This window comes from Pelecanus crispus, chromosome 4 (genome assembly GCF_030463565.1).
Source record: "Pelecanus crispus isolate bPelCri1 chromosome 4, bPelCri1.pri, whole genome shotgun sequence".
In the NCBI taxonomy this organism is placed as follows: Eukaryota; Metazoa; Chordata; class Aves; order Pelecaniformes; family Pelecanidae; genus Pelecanus; species Pelecanus crispus.
The window spans coordinates 73,319,975-73,340,377 of record NC_134646.1 but is presented as its reverse complement, the minus strand read 5'-3'; the positions used below and the strand labels follow the sequence as shown (position 1 = coordinate 73,340,377).

Sequence of the window (20,403 nt, the reverse complement as noted above, 5' to 3'; positions counted from 1 at the left end):
GCTGTACAACCTAATACTTGTACAACTCTTTGCTTTCTAAATTCTTCTGCCTTGTGTTGAGGTTTAGAGCACCAGAAAATCAGCTGCTGGTGGTTCTGACTATGGTGGTATCTCTGATCTTAGCTTGGTGAACCAGAGTTTGTGGTTAAACTATAATCTCCAACACTGGGTCATCATTCTGTGTGTGTCTGTACCAAACTTAGAGTAACCGGGTCCCGCATCTATGACTGTAATTCAAGTAATTATTAATAATATCACTTCTCCTTCAAAGATGGAAATGAACTAACACATTCATTTTGCTTTGTTGCTTACTTTAAATAACAGATTTCTCTTACCTTTAAAAGCAATCTTTACAGTGATAAGAAAATCAATTTATCTGTTAAAAAACAAGAATTATCTTGTAGTTGTCAATATCATACATACCTTGTAAGGATTTCAATTGTTGAAGCTTTTTCTCTTCATAGCCTTCTGTGATTTTTCCTAATTGCTGATAGTAGTTTTGCACCAGTCTATTGATATTATTGCTGGTCCCATACACACTTTCTACAGCAGCTTCCACTAGTCTCTCCTGTATTACACAGTACAAGTCACAGTTAATTTTCTAAGTCAAAAACTGAACTGGTTTGATCTGTCTAAAACTGAAGACCCAATCTAATTTTGTATGTGCACACAAAATGGTGAATTTTGTGCTTTAAAAATGTGGTAGACTGAGATGCTGAAAAACAGGTGTTTCTATTCATCCATGGAACATTTCAACATGAAAAATTACAGTAAAATCTTTCTAATGTGCCTCACCTCCATCTGGGAAGGGGCCATTCCCCTATCTGTTCAATCTCTAGAGCCCATTTTACCTGTCAACCTGACTGCCAGAAAAGTAAATCAATATATGTGTAGCTCTACTACAACTTTCCATTACACAGAAAATCCAAATATTTACTTTGGAACAATTTTATTAACCTATGAAGCAAGTTTTATTTTTGTTTAATTATTTATCTATGAATTCATATTAAGCTGTTAATATACAAATACTATTAATTAACCATAAAACCTTCATCAATAGATAACCATCTCCATTTCTTCCTCATTTTTGTTATTCTCTGTCATCAAGAACTCTCTCTAGTTTTTTTATGTTCCAGGGTTTGCCTTAATAAAACCTGTTTCGGCTGCTATAGCAAGCCACTAGAAAATACTGTACTTCTACATAAGTGTTAGCTTGTAAATACTTTGCAAGGTATCTTCAGTTTTGACGCAGGTTCTAATGGTTTCCTGCTGATACTTCTAGGCATAGGGTAATGCATAAATGAAATTGTGTTCCATTTTAGCAAAGTAGCACTCATTTTGTTTGGAAAACTGCTACTGAACATTTCTATACCTTGAAGTCCTCTCCATCATCTGAACTCTTTTTTCCAGCTTCCCGTTGGGCATGCTGCAGCAGTGTCTGCCCAATCACCTGCTCCATGTGCTGCTGAAGAAACTGAAGAGCTTCTTGAATTTCTGTGACTAGCTGCTGGTGAAATTCTAAATGGGTTTGCTGCGTTTCTTCCTCGAGCTTTTCCTCCTCTTCCAGAATGTGGGACTCCTGGTAATCAGCCAAAAAGATAGCACTGCCATTTAAATACGTTGACAAACTTAGTCAGCTTCACTTTAAAAGTAAGTCCTACACCCATTCAGAATGACACCGTTTTAATACTTAGAACAATCTAATTTCCAGTGAAAGTTTATGTACAGTTATTTAACACATCTGTCTCTGCAACAAAACTATTGCCTCTGTCATGATACGTACAATAACAGCTGCATCCCGTCCCATTAGTCATTTCCAAGTGACGTATTCCCATCTTCGTATTCTGTAGTGTTGAATTTGGTCTTATTTCTATTAAAAATATGAACAATCTAGGTCAAATAACCTGAGTCCAGTAAGGGATAATTGTGTATGCCTTGATAAAGTGCACAGGAAGAAGGCAAGTATACAGTTATGCACCTGGAATGCTCATACAGTTTGTGGGGTCTACCTGAGAAAAAGTTGGTATATTGGTACTTAACACCCCTTGGGAGAGGTTGTGAACATATTTAATAGCACTTAGAAACCACTTGCACTCTTGGCATCTACAGCATCCTGTCACGGTGAGTTCTACAGCTTATCCACGCATTTCTTAATCTTGAACCTACCATCTAATAGCTTTGCTTGGTGCTCTCTTCTTTTATTAGGAACAAATGAAAAATTGTTCCCTATTCACATCCTTTATGCCAGTTTTAAAACCTGTAATATTCCAGAAGACACCTCTTTTTTAGGCTGAAGAGTTCTAGTCTCTTGAAGTCTTTGGATCATCCTTGCCACCATTTTCTATGCTTCTTTTAAATCCACTTTCCCTCTAAACTCTCTTTAGCACACAACAGTATACACTCACCAGCACGGCCTGTTCTGTCTTCCTTACACGTATTAAGTCTTCCACAGATTGCCTTCTATTGAGTTGCTGATGTCCCTCTTATATTAATATCCTCATTTAAAGCTAAATAACATTAAATTATTCTGAGGGATTCAACAGTACCTATTTGATTCCCTCTTGGAAATAAGAAATGCAAGTAGGAAAAGAACCTGCTCTGCCCACATTCATCTGTGGAAAATAATGATGTCCTTATTAATGCTGGGTTATTCTGACATGTCTTTATTTATAGGTCAGACATGTATTTTTGATGGTTTTTTTTTAGACAGTTGGAATGTCATTAAACCATTTCTCTTTTTTCTAAGAGACCCAATGTCATGTTATCATGTCCAAGCCAGGATTCTTTAGCATTATTTTACATTTCATATGAAATCAACAGATAGACATGACACTGTCTACTAGTCTAAAATTGGCACAAGTTCAAATTAAGTTTAATTCAAACAACACAGTATGTCTAAAACTCTGGTTAAGTGTCTGTAAATTATCTTTTCCTTATACATTGGTTCTAGTTTTGGAGGTTGTTCATAACATTTTTTTCTCTCTGACTTTTCACAATTCCACACCTAGGCCCTACTTCTTTGGCAGCAAGGATCTTATATGTGTATTTTTAGGCACTTCCTTGTGAGATGGGTTTTAGCTGGCCTTGGAAAGAGGCTGTAATGGAGAGAGGCCAAAGGAACAGTAATACCTGGGGACATTTCATTTTTGTTAGGGAACACAGTGATTGAATCAATTAATGTCCCTGTGGGAGCTAAGTGAGAGGCAGCAGTGGAAAGCACATAACAAGAGGAATGCAGTCATATGCATTTGTATTTTAATATGTTTTATTTTATTTCTTCTGAAGGTTAATGAGATTTTGAGATTTTCACACTTAACAGGAACTACTTCAATAGAAGTATCAAATGTGAAAATGGCAGCAGACGGAATTTCCTCATTCCTCTTCCAAGTGGAGAATTAGGGTTTCTATTATGCAAATCAGAATTAGAGGGACGCAAAATATTATCTCTCAGCTAATTACACAGCAACAGCATGGAGCACAGAGCTGCAAAGCGTTGGATGGGTTCAACCCATATGTGCAGCAGCAGTACGTTGGGCAGGAGCTATCACTGACACCTGCTAGGAGGGTCCTCTGTGGCTGAAATCTGAAATTCAGTGTTGTTCTAGGTAAGTATCCCATGCAGGTAAGTAATTAACTAACAACACTTAATTGATTAACCCTAAAAACCAGTCACAAACAGATTTGAAAGTGACCTGTAGGAACATCAAGTCTAAAAATCTCTTAAACTTTCTGCCATCTCCTTGACCTACAGGAGCCAGATTATTTGGAAGGATGTCAGGGGAATGGATGCTGAGCGTCTCAAGGACAGAGGAGAAATAAAAAAGGAATGAAAAATGATGACAGTATAGAAGAACTTGCTAGGTCTGGTGGAGGGAAGAATTTCTTCTGATGCTCAGGTAAGAACTTTTCAAGTGCATATTATGATCCCTAGCAGAATTAATAGGAGTTTATCTCACACTGAAGCAGTAACTTGTGTAGAAGTCCTTTATACACATTATACATGTTGGCACACCTTCTTTCATTACTATTTTCATATAAAATAAATAGCTAAATAAGCTTGCTATGATAACACATATCACAGACAGCTAGCCTGTCTAGATAAAGTGTTAGGGAATTTTACATGCCTGCCCAAACTAAAACAGGCATACCCTGGAACCTGCATTTTTGACAGAGAATATTTTCCTTTCTTTTTGGAACTTGAACATTTTTATTTTTTGAGATCTTCTACGGTTACTTTTAATACCAGACATCACAGTATATAAGATCTCTGGAGAAAAATTGCCTGGACACTGCACCTACCACTGCCTTCTGTAACTGCCACTGGTCCTCATCTTGGCAGGGGGAGGATCCCTTCTGCAGGGTATGTTGCTCTCTCAGTTCCTGAAGCAAGCTCTTCTTTCTGGACATTCTCATGCGGGCCAGGGCTGCCATTCCAACTCGTCGGAGGGTTAACCTTGTGAGTACTGAATACAGCAGAAGCCGGTGTTTTTGCAATATATAGTTAACAGACCTGTAAAAAAGGACCATTAAAAAAATCAATCAGCTGAGCTGCTTGCTGATTTGGCACACCTGTGTTTTGCAAAGTCATTGCTCAAAGATGACAAGAGTTACTATTCACTCTGTGTAACATATTCTGGTACAAAGCATGCCTTGGAAAGCTGCTCAGGTATAAAGAATGGGAATTGCTGTGACAGACTTCTAGTTCTGTCACACTGAAGTTAAATTACAATAAAAATAGGAAGAAAATAGATATATAATCATCTGTAATTACATAATAAAAGTGTTTTTTTAATAGGAGTCTTGAAATAAGATGAAAAGAGAATGTAATCAGAACTACAGGAAAGTTATTTCAAGAAAATACAGGAGAGCATATCTTGGATTAACAAGGACGCACACTCTGAAGAGACAATGAAGAGGCTACTGCTAGCTGGCAGGGCAGACATGGCCAAAGCAAGTTTGTGGTGAATTTTAAACAGGAGAGCAAATTTTGAAGTTGATTCTGGACCAGGTGAGTGAAATCTGTGTGTACATTTGGGATGACATTGTGCCTGTATCTAACTTGTGCATATGTGTAAGACACTCTAGATACTGACTCTTGGGAAACATTGAAGTCAGAGAATGTGAAAATATAAGGTTGAACTGAAAAGTAGAGCCAAAGTAAAGGAGTGCAATGGCAATAATACCAATATTCGAAATAGACAAGTCTTCAAATGCTTTGATCTTCGGTAATGTGAAAACCATGGTGAATGAAATAATTTGGTATCTTAACCAAAATGAGGCAAATAACACAGAACTGTGTTTTTTTGAGAAGTATCTCTATCAAAGAGATGTTTAGCTATACAACGATGTGATAAAACTAAAAGTTTCCTTGGTGAATACAGACAGAGAATGCAAGAGAGGAGTCATTATCATGCAAAGCGATGGTCAGTGGCATTGTAATAGCAGAAAGCAAAGGTAGGGCTGAATGGTGCTGGCCTGAACATTTTACCTTGAAGAATATCCAACTTCAATGTGACATACAAAGTGCAAAGAGAGGCTGGTTCAAGATTAGAAATCACTCATAGAAATCAACATAGGAGTAGATACGCAGAAAGCATACCACTTGACAAATCACAGAAGACTAGTTTTTCTACTTACCAGGAGTCATATCTCTGTTTTTTTTTAACTTGTTTTTGATACTCAGACAAAAAACTAGAGTAACTACTTCTCTGTCTGAAGACACTGATGTTGTGGAAAGCAGTGTTGAGGGACTATAATGTACACAAGTTTTTATCTGTGCATGCAGCAGTGCAGTTTTACCCCACTACTTACTGATAAAACCAAACTTACTCATCACTGAGGCATCCTAGTCTGCTTATGACACCTTGAATTATCTTATCTTGTTTCTCAGACAGGTGCTTTTGCATCACAGCAGACAGAGCATATTCCTTCATCCATAGCTAAATGCAGGGGAAAAAAATTACAATCATAAGATACTCTGATTTCAGTCATTCTAGTCACCACATTACAAAACAGGGATTTATCTGATGTTATTTTGCTAAAAACAATCATCCCCCTCTTTCAAGAAACAAACTCATGCTGAGTTAAAATTATTCTACTTAGGAATATTTCTTTCTTGATGTTCAGTCTTAAACAAAGCTCACTGAAAAGAAAGGGAGGCTTTGCACTGTTTTAGATCAGCCCTGAGCTGTGTCTCCTACAGATTTTCCAATTTCAGCAACAGAGGAACAAAAGAAAAAGAACAATATGACGCAAAATACTGCATTGAGTCTTATCAGCAGGTTGCAGTGGGCTTTTTGTTTGGGTTTTTTTTCACTGGTAGAGAACATAGGTTTTATTTTCACTGAACAAAATAAAGATATCATCTTCCATCACACTTTTGTGTATAGCACACAGCGCTAATAGTTAGAAATGGAGATTGCATGATTAGGTTTATGGACTGCAAGTTTACAGCTCCTTCAGGGTGATATTTAGATCAACGAATTTAATCTTTAAATGTTTTGATGGATTTGTCATTAGCCTGTAAACTTGTGGAGATATGGACTTCAGATTTTGTTTAGCGTATTGCCAGAATTTAATGAATAATAAGCCATAAGATTAAATGGTTTTAAGGCCCGAACTCTGTTACTGTGAGATGAAGTGTGTATTTTAGGCTACACTGGCAGCTGGATAAATGCAGGTTGCCTGCAGATGTATGCAAAGCCCTAAATTAAATATAATACTCAGGCTCTCCGACAGCTTCACTTCATGTTCTAGCCTCATTCAGAACATGAGGGACTAAATTTTCTATTATTGCAGACAGCAAGGTTTCACTAGATCAGCATGTCTAGCAAAGAATTAGATGTGTAATTGCACGATTGTTAATGTTAGGAACTAGGAGTGGTACTGGGCCTTCCTACTGGATTGGATAGTCTTTTCCTTGGGAACAATGATCTGTGCAGGAGAGAGGCTTTATCTGTGAGCACAGAATGAACTTCCCTGGGAATTGCGCAACATCAGAAACCACCTCATCTTTGGCTCTAAAATAAAAACATACTTCCTTTCTTGGATAGCACCTTCTCTGTAGTTATACATAGCAACACATACAACTGACCCCTCCCCATGCAGAAAACCTTACCAACCCATGTACTCCTGAGCAGGATGCCTGGGAAGGATGGGCAGGCAGTCAACAACAGGTGACAGATGGAAAGAGTTCAGCTGAGCTTGAAAAGCACAGCCTGAAAGTCTGTGCAGCGCCAGGGAACCCACCAGGCTGCTCTCAGAAGGAGCCACATGAGGTACCTGTGCAGCCAGACCACAGCTGATCTGAGTCTAGGCGATTCTTAAAATCACAGAGCACAGCTGAGCACAGTGCCTTCTCTGATTGCATGCTGTGAGTGTCAAATTAAGGTCTATCAGGTCTCCAGGTATCATCACGACAGATGGCAAATACCTGCTTCAAGTAATAACTGTATCAGTATTCCCCTTTAGCAGCTCTGTGGATATGACTTCCTAGTGTTTCACGCCTCTCTGCATATGCCTAGTAGATCCATCACATTGTGTATTTTAATGTCTCTTTCAGCAGTTAGATAAAGGGCTGAAAATGACCTTTTACTTTCTAGAAGTATTTTCATGTTCAATGAGAGACTGGCTGTGGCTCAAACACGGCTTCCCATCATTTTTGGAGACCTGGTTATTCACTGAGAAGTTGCTCTGAAGGGCCTGTCTGCACACTTACTCTCAAACAGCTTGGGGATTAAATCTGATGCAGATCACCAAGATACAGAAGACATGAGATGCTTTCTGAATTGATAAATGATATAATATTGCAGCCAAGAAACTAAAATGTAACACACCTCTGCTGCTATGTTTTGGGGCCAGCCTTGTTTAATATCTTTATCGATGATCTGGATGAGGGGATTGAGTGCACCCTCAGTAAGTTTGCAGATGACACCAAATTGGGTGGGAGTGTCGATCTGCTGGAGGGTAGGATGGCCCTGCAGAGGGACCTGGACAGGCTGGACCGATGGGCCGAGGCCACTTGTATGAGGTTCAACAAGGCCAAGTGCCAGGTCCTGCACTTGGGTCACAACAACCCCATGCAACGCTACAGGCTTGGGGAAGAGTGGCTGGAAAGCTGCTCGGCAGAAAAGGACCTGGGGGTGTTGGTCGACAGCCAGCTGAACATGAGCCAGCAGTGTGCCCAGGTGGCTAAGGTGGCCAACAGCATCCTGGCTTGTATCAGGAATAGTGTGGCCAGCAGGAGCAGGGAGGTGATTGTCCCCCTGTACTCGGCACTGGTGAGGCCGCACCTGGAATACTGTGTCCAGTTTTGGACCCCTCGATACAAGAAAGACATTGAGGTGCTGGAGCGTGTCCAGAGAAGGGCAACAAGGCTGGTGAAGGGTCTGGAGCACAGGCCTTATGAGGAGCGGCTGAGGGAACTGGGGTTGTTTAGCCTGGAGAAGAGGAGGCTGAGGGGAGACCTTATCGCTCTCTACAACTACCTGAAAGGAGGTTGTAGTGAGGTGGGGATTGGGCTCTTCTCCCAAGTAGCTAGCGATAGGACGAGAGGAAATGGGCTCAAGCTGTGCCAGGGGAGGTTTAGGTTGGAAATTAGGAAAAATTTCTTCACAGAAAGAGTGGTCAAGCATTGGAACAGGCTGCCCAGAGAGGTGGTGGAGTCACCATCCCTGGAAGTGTTCAAAAAACGGGTAGATGTGGCACTCTGGGACATGGTTTAGTCTAGTCTACCCTTGATTGGTTTAGTGTGGACTTGGTAGTGTAGGTTAATGGTTGGACTGGATGATCTTAAAGGTCTTTTCCAACCTAAACGATTCTATGATTCTATGATTCTATCAGTATATCTTATCCAAAAGGCACTCAGAATGATAACAATGACAAGGATTGTAGTCGTCGTTTACTTCTGTTTATGAAGAAATAGCCTAGTTCTGTGGTGGTGAACACAGACTTTCTTTTAAAGGGAAGAATGAGTCACCTTTTCCATTGTGACTGCTTTTAAGGTAAACTGCGTGCAAAATTTATAAAAGGTCTCTTCACCCCCCTGAGACCAATGGAAAGCTGAGCACACAGCAGAAAATATCCCTGCGCATAGTTATTAAACTGAACAGTAGAAGTAGATCAGCCATGTAAGTAGTTAAGAGAACAAAGAGGAAAGAAGGGGGATTATTACACATTTAAGATGGGATGATAAATAAGGAAGATTGAGATTTGGACCAAATACTAAACCAGTGTTTTTTCTCAAAAAGGCTATTAGGAAGATGATCAAGAAGGGAAGGATCAGCTGGGAATAAGAACGGAATATTGTAGGTTTTATTGGAAGCAACACTTCAATGGCACGCTGGGATGGGCTGGAAGGGCTGGGTATTTTCCATCTCCAAAACACTAGAAGAACTCACAGATGAAGGCACAAATGCAACAGCAACGATCCTCTGGGAATCTTAATTTAAGGCTGCTGGCATATTGCTGAAAACCAGCAAAACAGAGACAACTATTTCATCAAGCTAGGTGGAAAGGTCAGGCTCTGTGCTGCACTGACCTTCCAACGCTGGGCCAGATCTCCAGGTACCTCTCCAAGCTCTCCTGTTCTTAGGAATGGCCTTACTTTGCTCAGAGACTAGTCAGTACAGAGTGGAGAAAACAATGCTGCTGCACAGACTCAGTGGCTGGAACAGAGCTCGGGCTGTCCGATTCCTGCATTTAACCAGTAAAACCAGTGACAAAAGCATGGTACATGGTGGAGTAAAGCTCCAAGGAATGTCTGGCTTCTTGAAAAGAAGAGTGATTCCAATCACTATGAAAAAATGTGTATAAAATCAAGAGAAAGCAATAAAATGCACACCATGTCAAAACTGGTAAGCAGATGCTAGTTCAGATTTCTGGGTGTCAAGCAATGATGTGAAAACAGACAGAAATCTCCTCACCCTGTTTTTTCTCCATAAGCTTCTTGGTGTTTTGCTTCCTGGCAACAAGTCCATTACAAGATGTTATGGAACACTGCTAACTTTAAGTATTACTCTGGCAATAAAGGTGAGGAATATGTCTTTGGTAGGTAATGAAACCCATAAAATATTTTGAGGTAGATCTCAGATACAACAGCAAATTAGACCCAAATAAGCTCGCTCTTTTTTCCTGCAGCTCTCAGTTTGACATTTTTAGTACAGATTCTCAGGAAATCGAAGGAAAGCAATTTCTCCCTAACAGCCTGTAGATGGGGTGTGATGCACACTGAATGCCAAGCAAGTACCTCAGCCTGGTGCAGCAGTCTGCTCCCTGGAACTGCTGCCTAGGCAGGAGAGCTTGTCTACAGAAATCATGAGGTAGGGGCTATGCAGGGAAAATGCTCAAAATTTATCTTCATTAGTCATTTATTCTCATTTGTCTCACTCACATCCTCAAGTATATAAGGCAAAAGTTAAAAATGAAACTGTTTTTTTTCTTTTCAATTGTACAAGAGATTCTGTTCCCCCAAAGGACATCACATTCCAGATACGTATAAATCCTAGGAAAGATAATCTAAAAAAAAAATTCAGTTCAAGTAAATGGGAAAAATGTCTTTTTGCACCACCTTGAAAAGCACACATGAAAAGACTTCGGGTGTTAGACTTCCCAAGTCTGTAAAGCAGGTGACTATGTAACCCTTAGTATAGTACATTTATTAAGAGGCAAACAAAAGACGTATCTCCTGCTGGAAAATTCCTGATAAATTAAAAGGCCTGTCAATATGAATGTTGGTTTATGGATCTTCTGTCATATTCAGCACTGTGACATCTGTGGGATCTCCTAAATGACATGATCACCTGTCACAAGTGTCTGATCTCTCTTCTTAAGGTGGAAACCAAGTGCTCCTTTTTGTAGGACGCAAGTGTCAGCTCATTGCTTAAATGTGCATGCTGCTGTGTTTATACTAGGAAAGGGTCAAGAAATGCATTTGAATGAGTTGTGTGATGTTTTTCAGACTTGTTTATACAGGAAAATCTGCCAGCCTAGCTTCAGTGTAATAGCTATCTCCCTCCATGCTCTCTTTGGAGATATAGCAGACTTTTTTTCAGTTTAGTTCAAACCACTTCCAAAAAGCCACACACATTAAGTTTAAAAAGCTACTTAAGTTCCTGCAAAGGATATAGTCTTGAGGAATCACACATTTAGATTGGATATTAGGAAAAACTTCTTCACAGAAAGGGTAGTCAAGCATTGGAACAGGCTGCCCAGAGAGGTGGTGGAGTCACCATCCCTGGAAGTGTTCAAAAAATGGGTAGACATGGGACTTTGGGACATGATTTAGTGGGCATGGTGGTGTTGGGTTGATGATTGGACTCATGATCTTAGAGGTCCTTTCCAATCTTAATGATTCCTAATTTTTACTTTCATTATAAATAATCCAGCTACCAAGCCAGGAAATATGTAATTGCTACTCCACCCTTAACTGGTTTAGTGGTGGACTTGGTAATGTTAGGTTAATGGTTGGACTGGATGATCTTAAAGGTCTTTTCCAACCTAAACGATTCTATGATTTTCCCACTAGGAGAAACCCTTGTCTCTTCTAGTAATTTATCCCACAGAATCACTCATCCTTAGGACAGCTCTGCCTGCTGCTCAGGAAATTTTTATATTGAATAAGGCCCAACTGCATTGCTGGTGACCCAGAGACCAATGTGACAGCTCTGTCATTGCTAAATGAATTCTTCCATAGCTCAGTAATTACTGTTAATGATGTAAGCAAACTCTTTATTCTTTTTTTTTTTTTTTCCCCAGCTAGGAAGCCATCTGCTTTGTATTATGAATGCTACAGTACACTGAAAGTGATGGAAAGTCAACTTTCTAGTTTAAATGACCTACATTTGGGCATGACTGGAACATCTGCATTCATATAAAATGAATCCATCGTACAGTGCTGCCCAAAGCACTGGGTACTGGAGATGAAATAATCCTTTGAATTCCTTGAGAAAAAATCCCAGGATGTGATTTCTCTACTCAATACTGTGCCCAACGATAGTAAGAAAGGAATGCATAAACAGCATTTTTGGAACAAAACTTTAGACTTAAGATCTCCCCCTCTGTGGAGAGTCTCCCAGCCCTTGAACAACATCCTCTCTGGCCCTGAACAATGGCTGAGGTTCAATGGGACAGTGGAACGACCAGAGCAGAGGTGCCCTAACATGCACTCTGACTTCTGAGACTAATTGTAAGTTGCACACCAGAAATTCCTCCTTCTCTGACTGTGGTTTTTAATGACAATAGATACCACCACGGTGCTCTGGTCTCCACGCACTATAAGACATGCTTGTAGTGCACCTACTAGTCCAGGCTGCTCAGGTCATTCACATACGAGAACAGGCAATTTGTGAACCCTTGGTGTATGTGAAAATGAACAGCAACCTAGAGGTTTAAGCTTGCCAAGTCAGGTATTGAATCTAATCCTTGATAAAAAGGGGCAAAATAAAAAAAGTTGAGCTCAGACACGGTTTCATTAAACACTGAAGGTATAGGTAATGCCAAATTCAAACACTAAATGCCAGCCAGCACTCCTAGAAGACAGAAATGCTCGCCCTTAACTTAAGGCGTGTGAGCAAGCTCACTGGCATCAGTGGTCAGTCCCAAGCATATTTTAGTTTAGTTTGCTAGATATCCCTGTGACACAGAAACAGAAGAGGCAAGTAGAACTGTTTTTCAAAATAGTTGAGATAACAGGTGAGTTACAATAAAGTAAATATAAAATGATCAGGGAGGTGCATCTTGTGTAACTCCAGATTAAGGAAAATAGAGAAGAAAAAAAGGAAATGGCTAAGAATTTCCAATGAATAATTTTACTTTTGTATTCCCAAGGATGTTCTAAAACCACTGGTCAGCAAACCACTCTACAAGATTTAGTAGGAAGCCCACAGTTTCCTGAATCACAGGGTTTTATGGAACAACTCTAAATCTGAGTGCGTGGAAAAGTTAAACACCTTATAGCAGTCTGTAATAATTAGGGTCTCAAATCAGTACCTTATTAACCATGTATTGGATTGTCCAGGCACTTTGGAGAATGAGGCTAGGGAGAAGTATGATTTTGTCAGTGTTAAAGAACTCTGCCAACCTTTTATTTAAGAAGCTCCAATTACTCTGTATGTTACAGCACACACTTGACATTTGGGAAGGGGCACACCTTTGTATACAGAAGGTCTGTCTTTGACTAAGCTGTGTTAGTCTAAAAAAGAAGTGTTAACAGAGAGATAGCGTTGCATGAATAAATTGAAGGTATATCTGAGTTCCAGCCTAACGCCAAAGATATCTGCCTCAGCATTTACTGTTGTTGCTTTACTCCTCTGGTGTCAATGCCCCCTATCCTGGGCACAAACAGAGCAGAAAAGCTGGATGTGTGTTTCTTCACCTTCTCAGAGTAAAGAATAAGTTTATATAAAGTGTGTATCATATGTTTCCAATTATTATAGTATTAATACATAAAAATGATTAAGAAATATTTTTCATTGTAAGGCGTCCTTTCCTGTAAACTGTACTTATATGTACCCTCTCCACACAGACCAGATGGACCTTTTTTTGAACTGTTTTTGTAGATGCTTAAGAGTTGAGAACATCGGACAGCAGCCTTCCCCCCAAAAATTTATGTGCTGACAAAGCCGTCAAACACTGTGGACAGATGTTCAGCAATTACTCTCTGACTCAATGCAAGCCTGCATGCACAGCATATACATTCACTCCATACTGCAGGTCAAACTCCCTGTCCTGAGTCTCATCCTGTGTCTGGACCTGGGCTGTATATTTATAAACAAAATACTCCGCACAGATAAGTATCTTGAGGTTTTTTTTTTTTCCATATCCCTATTTTCAGACCCTGGGGTCCCAGAACATAATATGGGTCTTTCTTACTTTTTTTTCTTGCAATAGCTGTTCCTGGAAAAGCTTCCAGCGTCTCTGGTGGTGGGTCTCCCATTTCTCCAGCTGAGGAACCAAATTCTCCTGCCACTCCTCTTTCAGAAGCTCACATTCTCTTACAGAGAGGCTGGTCACAACAGGCAGGGTCTGAAGAAATAGCTCCGTCACCAACTCCGCTAAAGCATGGGAAGCTTTAGAGTACAGCTCCTAAGAGTGGGACAAAGAGGGACAGAGAGAAGGGTGAGAAAGTGGACACCCCGGCCCTCTGGAGCTCTTTCATTGCATGTCTCCATGATGCCAGTGAGGGAACCATGTCCCAGTGAAGACACTGGGCCAGTGACCGACCCTAGAGCTAAAACCCAATGCCACTAACACTTGAGTTAAAAAGGCCAGGTTTTGTAGAGGGAACAACTTAAATGTTTTGGTTCAAGGCACACAAGCGTATTTAAAATGCAATAGCGGCACGAGCACATGAGACCTTGAAACCTAACTGTTGCCTACATGCAACTACAGTACAAAGAATATCTTGTTTTACTGGCTATGGTGATGTGTTATAGAAACATTTATTTTGAAAGTTGCTGTGGCAACAATCTGGTGTAGCACAACACCTCATAGGCACATTTTCAAAGGTGCTAATATGAAATGAATGATGGCAAGAAAGAAGGGAGAGTTAAAAGAGACAGTATGGCATTTAGTTAAGACAAAATTGACACTAGTCATGTTAATAGTTGATGCTCCAAAATACGGCACTCTTCAGTGCCTTCTGGAAAGACAGAATTATTCAAATTCATAGAATCATCATAGAATCATAGAATGCTTTGGGTTGGAAGGGACCTTGAGAGATCATCGAGCCCAACCTCCCCTGCAGTAAGCAGGGATTGAACCTGTGAACTTGGCGTTATTAGCACCGTGTTCTAATTCCTTCTGATGCAGGACAGGTTCAAGCCTAGGAAAACAAACACCTTCTGGTGGTTTTATTAAAACTAGTCCCATATGAGTGGTTTTCAACTGCTAAGGCTGTTTCACTCGCAAGAAGAGTTTGGGTGATTTAGTCAGATGGCATCCAAGCTAAAAAGTCTGTTCAAAACACGTAATTTCACTGTCAAATACACAGTGATGATACGAGCTGTGTTTGCAAACTTGCTACAGTTTGAGATAATCCCCGAGGAGAAGGCATGAGGGCAGGTAGCTTTCCCCAGCAGAAGAGAGAAAACAGACATACTGGAAAGGTCCCATGGGCGCTGCAGTACTCCAGCAGTATGAAGAGCTGGTTTGGTGTGAGTTTCATGTGACCTTACCAGTCCAAAAAGCTTTATTGCCTACTTGGTTTTGCTTTCATTGTAAATCAGTGTTAGCCCTCTCGAAAACACTTATATTTCTGTCTTTTCCTTAAAATACAGCCAGTAATTTTAAAACTCTTTTCAGCATTCCTGTTGCAAAAATAAGTCATCTTCTAGCTGTTGCCTTCTTTTAAATATAGGTTTAATTACAATCTCTTAAGTGATCAAAATCTAGAACCTCTCAATAGAAACACAGAGATTTTTATCTAAATGTCAAAACCATTTGTCTGCAGCTCATAGACGTGAAAAGTTCTAGTGGACTTTTCTTTTCCTGGGAGACACACTGGTATAATGTACTATTGTCTAAGAACCCATTCCAACTGCTAGATGTGGTATCATAAAAAAGAAAGTAGGAGAGAAAAAAAACCAAAAAAACAAAAGAGGATGTTAAATTGCAAGGTCACGAACTCAGAAATAAAGAATGATCAGAACTTAGTTTGCATGTGAAATCTAGTTCTGTGCCCCCATAGTGATAATTTTTGGGTTCATGTACTGTTTCCACAGGACCTTTATCTGTTCCATGTTTAGGTTTATCAACACCCACTGAATGGATAGATTTCTCAAAAATCTTTATTTTGTATTTCTCTGAATACTAAATTATTATTTTCCTCCTGGGATCCCTCTAGGATGCTAATCACCGTTATTAATGAGCTGTTTCACAAACAATAAATAGCTTACCTTAAGAGCTCCCAGCAGTAACCTCTTCTTATGGATAAAATTGAAACACAACACTATCAAAAGTGTTCACTACACCTTCGAGATGAGCTGTCTTGATTTTTTCCACTCTTACCTGTTTCAAGTATGCAGGTTTTTCAGAATCCAGTGCCCACTGGCTTTGTTTAATCTCAAAGTGTCCTGAATTCTTGTAAATTGGGCTACACGTTTCTGAAACTGGGTACCAGGTGTAAGTATGAGAATTAGTAGTCCAAGACCCAACAATCGGATACGTCATTTCTAGTAACACTTCTCCTATTTTTAGCAATTGCTCACAATCTGAAGATGACAGTATCATTAGGGTAACATTTGCTACACAGGTGCATCCTATGCTGAAGGATGGATCTCCCCTATTCCTTAATTATTGGAGTTACCGCTTCCTGTTCCAAGAGGCAGGATTTATACCATCTCAGTCATCAGTGTAGTTGTGGGCCTGGCTTAGCTTGCCAACACTAATGCAAAATGCTTTGTCTGAGTTCTCAGAAGAGAGAACTGCTACTTATTTTAAAATTCAAGTCTCCAAATTCTGGGATTTAACATAAACTGAAACATCCTATGTTTCTAATCTCTGTATCCCATACAACATTTAAGAACGATCACTCTATCTCTGTAAACCATCTCTTCTCTGAGCTTTACTAGCCTTTCAGGATGAGTTAATTCTCCTGCCTTTACTGGGTGTTCAGGGATATAAGAATTTCTCTTGGGTCTGAAATAATTCAGAAGCAGTCTAGAGGAGTCTGTGGCATTTATTACAATCTCAGAAGATCTCAGGCAGGGTGTTAAGGAACTTTGTTCTTTAACAAACAGAGTTCCACCTATGGCAGCTAAATTACTTTGCAACACATTTTGCTGCAGAACTGATAGCATTTCCCTGGCATGCTGACAGCTCTGTATTATTATTTACTAGGAAATCTTTTGCACAGAACATAAAGAATGTATTTTGTTACTTGCCTTCATGCCATCTTGTTTAAAGACCAAGTGAATAGAGTTCTGCTTGTACTCCCTGCGGCTTCAAATTATATTGTATACTCACCTTTGGTACTACCAGAGTGGGTACCTAGTTACTCAGGAAAAATGTGGCTAGGTCCTGTTCCCACAAAATTACTTACCTGCATCACCTCATTGGTGTGATGGGCCAAGTTACCTTTAGATCAAAGATACTTAACTATTTGTTTGCAAAATAATTCATGGCCCTCTGCTGAAACTGGTGTATGAAAGGACAAGAAAGTGGGATTAGAATTCCAGGAGCAGGTTTTCACATCAACAGTCCTTTTAAAAGTGAAAATGCTGGGTGAATACATGGAGGGGAAACAGGACTAAGCAGTATGTTCTTTATATCTCACAGATGTTGCAAACTGGCACGCAAAGCAACAGGAAGCCTGGTCAGGTGCTCTAAGTCCCTGGGACAGTGATTTTCAACAGGACTGAAAACTTTCCATTTAAGTTCTGTTAGAAATTCTCCTCTGTGCAGGGCACAAATCCTGCACTTACTGGTCTCATCTGTGGTCCAGGATCACAAAATAAACCACCATCAGTGATGACTATTGAAATACTAACTCCTTTTCAGCATTCAGGGAACCTGTGGCCGCTGGCTTCTTTAATCTGAACACACAATCATACGGATGTTAGACCCCAGGCAGTTGTTGCAACCCAGACCCTAGCACGACAGCATGCTCTACCCAAAAGACATACCACAGGTACAGTATGATGACCATGCTGTTTAATGCAGCACTTGAAAAAAACGCAGTGGAATGGCCTTTTAAAATTTGGTAGGGGAAATGGTAAGTCTACATTTAGGAAAGATTGTAGATGTGATTGAATTCTACCAAAGCAACTCAAGCTAACAGAATAGTTCAAAACTATTTGTACTCTAAGGAATGTACTTGATCTGAAACAGCAATAAAGTCTGTCTGTGAACAGGGACAGCGCACTACCTATTATAAAGCTTATTTTTCACAGGAAAAAAAGAAAACCGTTAAGAAATCCTGCTGCTTCCAGGATCTTATTTTTGGACTAGAACCCCTACAAAATAGTTCTTACAAGCTTCCTGATATGCCATCTCTTGTTTTTAGAACTTTTACTTAATGAAATTTATTCAAATTGATTCCTTTAATAGAATAGCTGATTGCAGTGTTGAATGAACCTGTTTGTAGTACCTGGCAGTCAATCTCAAAGCTTTTCAAAAAATCTCCAGAGAAATTCATCAAGCATAAAGAAATACCACAGGGTATATGCAAAATAAAATGGGCTCAGATTAAAATGCTGAGTGTATCTGAATTTCAAACACAGCAATAAATATGTAATTTTGTCAAAAACCAGGGGAAATACAGAGCTTATCAGATTTCACTATAAAACCAAAGAATAATATTAATGCTCTCCCTCAAACCCAAATGATTAACAGGTTCCTACATGTAGATGAGAATGAAGTGAATAATGAAATTGTGAAGCAGGAAAATGTATTGAGAAAGGCTGGTTGTACTGTATTTCACAGGCCAGCCACTGACTAGTATATATTATCTCCAAGAGGCAACTGCACAGCTATTTGTTAACTTGTGATAGCTATTTTTTAACTTGTGATACAACAGCATTTCATTAAAATAATTAAAATTTCTGGCTAAAGCTGTAAACATTCTTGCATGTATCTCCAGAAGCTCAATGGCTAGGACATTTGTTTAGGAGGTAAGAGATTCATCTCCTAACCCATATTGTTTCTTATTAAGGACAGCGATTCAATACTCAGATCATACATCCCATAAATAATCCAAACGTTCTTGGACACCACTGGCCACTAGAAGATACTTCACATTATAAACTCATGCTAAATGGGGAAAAGCTGATTGTGTGCACTTCTTCTACATGAAGAATTCTGGAATGCTAACTGGAAAATTAAAGCAGTACCCTGCTTTTAAGCATCCTGACACCAATAAAATGCAATGACATTGAAGCCATCCTTAGCACAAGCTAATAAAAAAAAAAAGTTTGATTTCCATGCATTTAAAATGAGGTTCACTGAAATTCCAGTCTTGCCCCTTCACTGGTCCTTGATTTATTCAGGAGGCAGTTTCAATCTTCTCTTTCTGTACTCCCTTTTTAGAAATGTGCCTTGTAGATGAGGTTATGTCCTTTACTAGATCTAACTATTAAAAAATTGTGAAACCATATAGAGGTAAAATACATTTTCTTATGCAATAAGGCATGAAGCAAACATCAGAATGAAGGCTATCCATATCAGGCATCTTGTATCAGCTTTGACTGAAATGACCAGATCAAAGTTAATCAGTGCCCAAACCCAGAACTAGACTGAGCTCACATGGTAAGAGTTCACAAATTTAATCTATTAGATCATGCTGTCTTTCAGCCTTTTTGGGGTAAGTCACAGGGCAAAATTTTCGAAAGTGAGCATTTGAAGTGGAACTCTGTCATGTTAGCATGACCTCTACATTTGGCACCAACAAGCCCGGACAAGTCCGGCGTCCTGAAACGTCTCTTGATAATCCACTGGACTTCCATCTGAGATAAGCTGTGGGTGATTCAGCTTGAAAAGAAGCTAGCTCTTAGTACCCAAAAATACAGTCCACTCTGTGAAAAGCAATCCTAACCACCTCATGCTAATGAAATTACATAAAGAAAGTAATGAAAGAGTGTCTGAGAATCTGTACTTTTTATTTTGACAAAAATATTTTTTCCCTTTTTATTAACAAAGGAAAAAATCAAATACTTTGCTTCAACCCCACATTCATGTTTACCCATTCATAAAATGTTTATTGCCTTGCCTGTTGATAATACTCATTACTTAATAGCTTTTTGTCTAAATTCCTGTGCATTTCTATGTTCTGTCAAGTCAAATAACATTCTGGTGAACTGCTATCAGCAAAAGGGAATTATAAATGACAGTAAATTGTGGTTTTTTATCGTTTTGATGTTGAGGCTGAGGAAAAATAACTGTCTTACCACAGACTATATAATTCCTAGTGTTAATTGATTTCCTTTGTGCAATCTGCATGTTTGTTTTCTCTAATAATGAACTGTTAACCACCAACCTCTTCTCACTTCTCCTTTCCCTACTGAAATAAGTAGGTAGTTCACCAAAAAAAAAAGGAGAAAGAAAAGATTAAAGGTTGGTGAACATCTGATATGCTGAACTTGAGACAGACTTGCAAGGAGCTAGCCATTAATCTTTTCAAAAGATCACGAGAAACAGAGCAGGATATATTGGGGGGTGGTGGTGGTGGTGCTTTTGCTGCCATGTAAAAGAAAATTACGGTTAAAACCTTGCAGCTGAAAAGCTATCCAAGCCAAAACAAAACTGTTACTGCAGCACAATATCCCTTGTGTATGGGATAACTTTGCAGACTGTGTTTACGGAAATATTAGGCTGAGCCATTCAATTACCTCTGACACAATTCCTCCTTCAGTTATGATATACTGTGATAATCAAAATCACTTGCCCCCATTCCTCAACTTGCATTTCAAA

General features: G+C 39.5%; 1 protein-coding gene across 1 annotated transcript in view; it reads right to left on the bottom strand.

Moving 5' to 3' along the window:
- Positions 1-20,403, bottom strand: part of EVC (EvC ciliary complex subunit 1) — a 57,289-nt gene that overhangs the window by 9,006 nt on the left and 27,880 nt on the right. The window contains exons 12-16 of the mRNA XM_075709589.1: positions 13,870-14,082; positions 5,830-5,939; positions 4,300-4,510; positions 1,373-1,579; positions 424-568 (exon numbers count right to left, since the gene is read on the bottom strand). Of these exons, the coding sequence (XP_075565704.1) occupies positions 424-568; positions 1,373-1,579; positions 4,300-4,510; positions 5,830-5,939; positions 13,870-14,082 (886 nt within the window). The remainder of the gene's footprint in view (positions 1-423; positions 569-1,372; positions 1,580-4,299; positions 4,511-5,829; positions 5,940-13,869; positions 14,083-20,403) is intronic.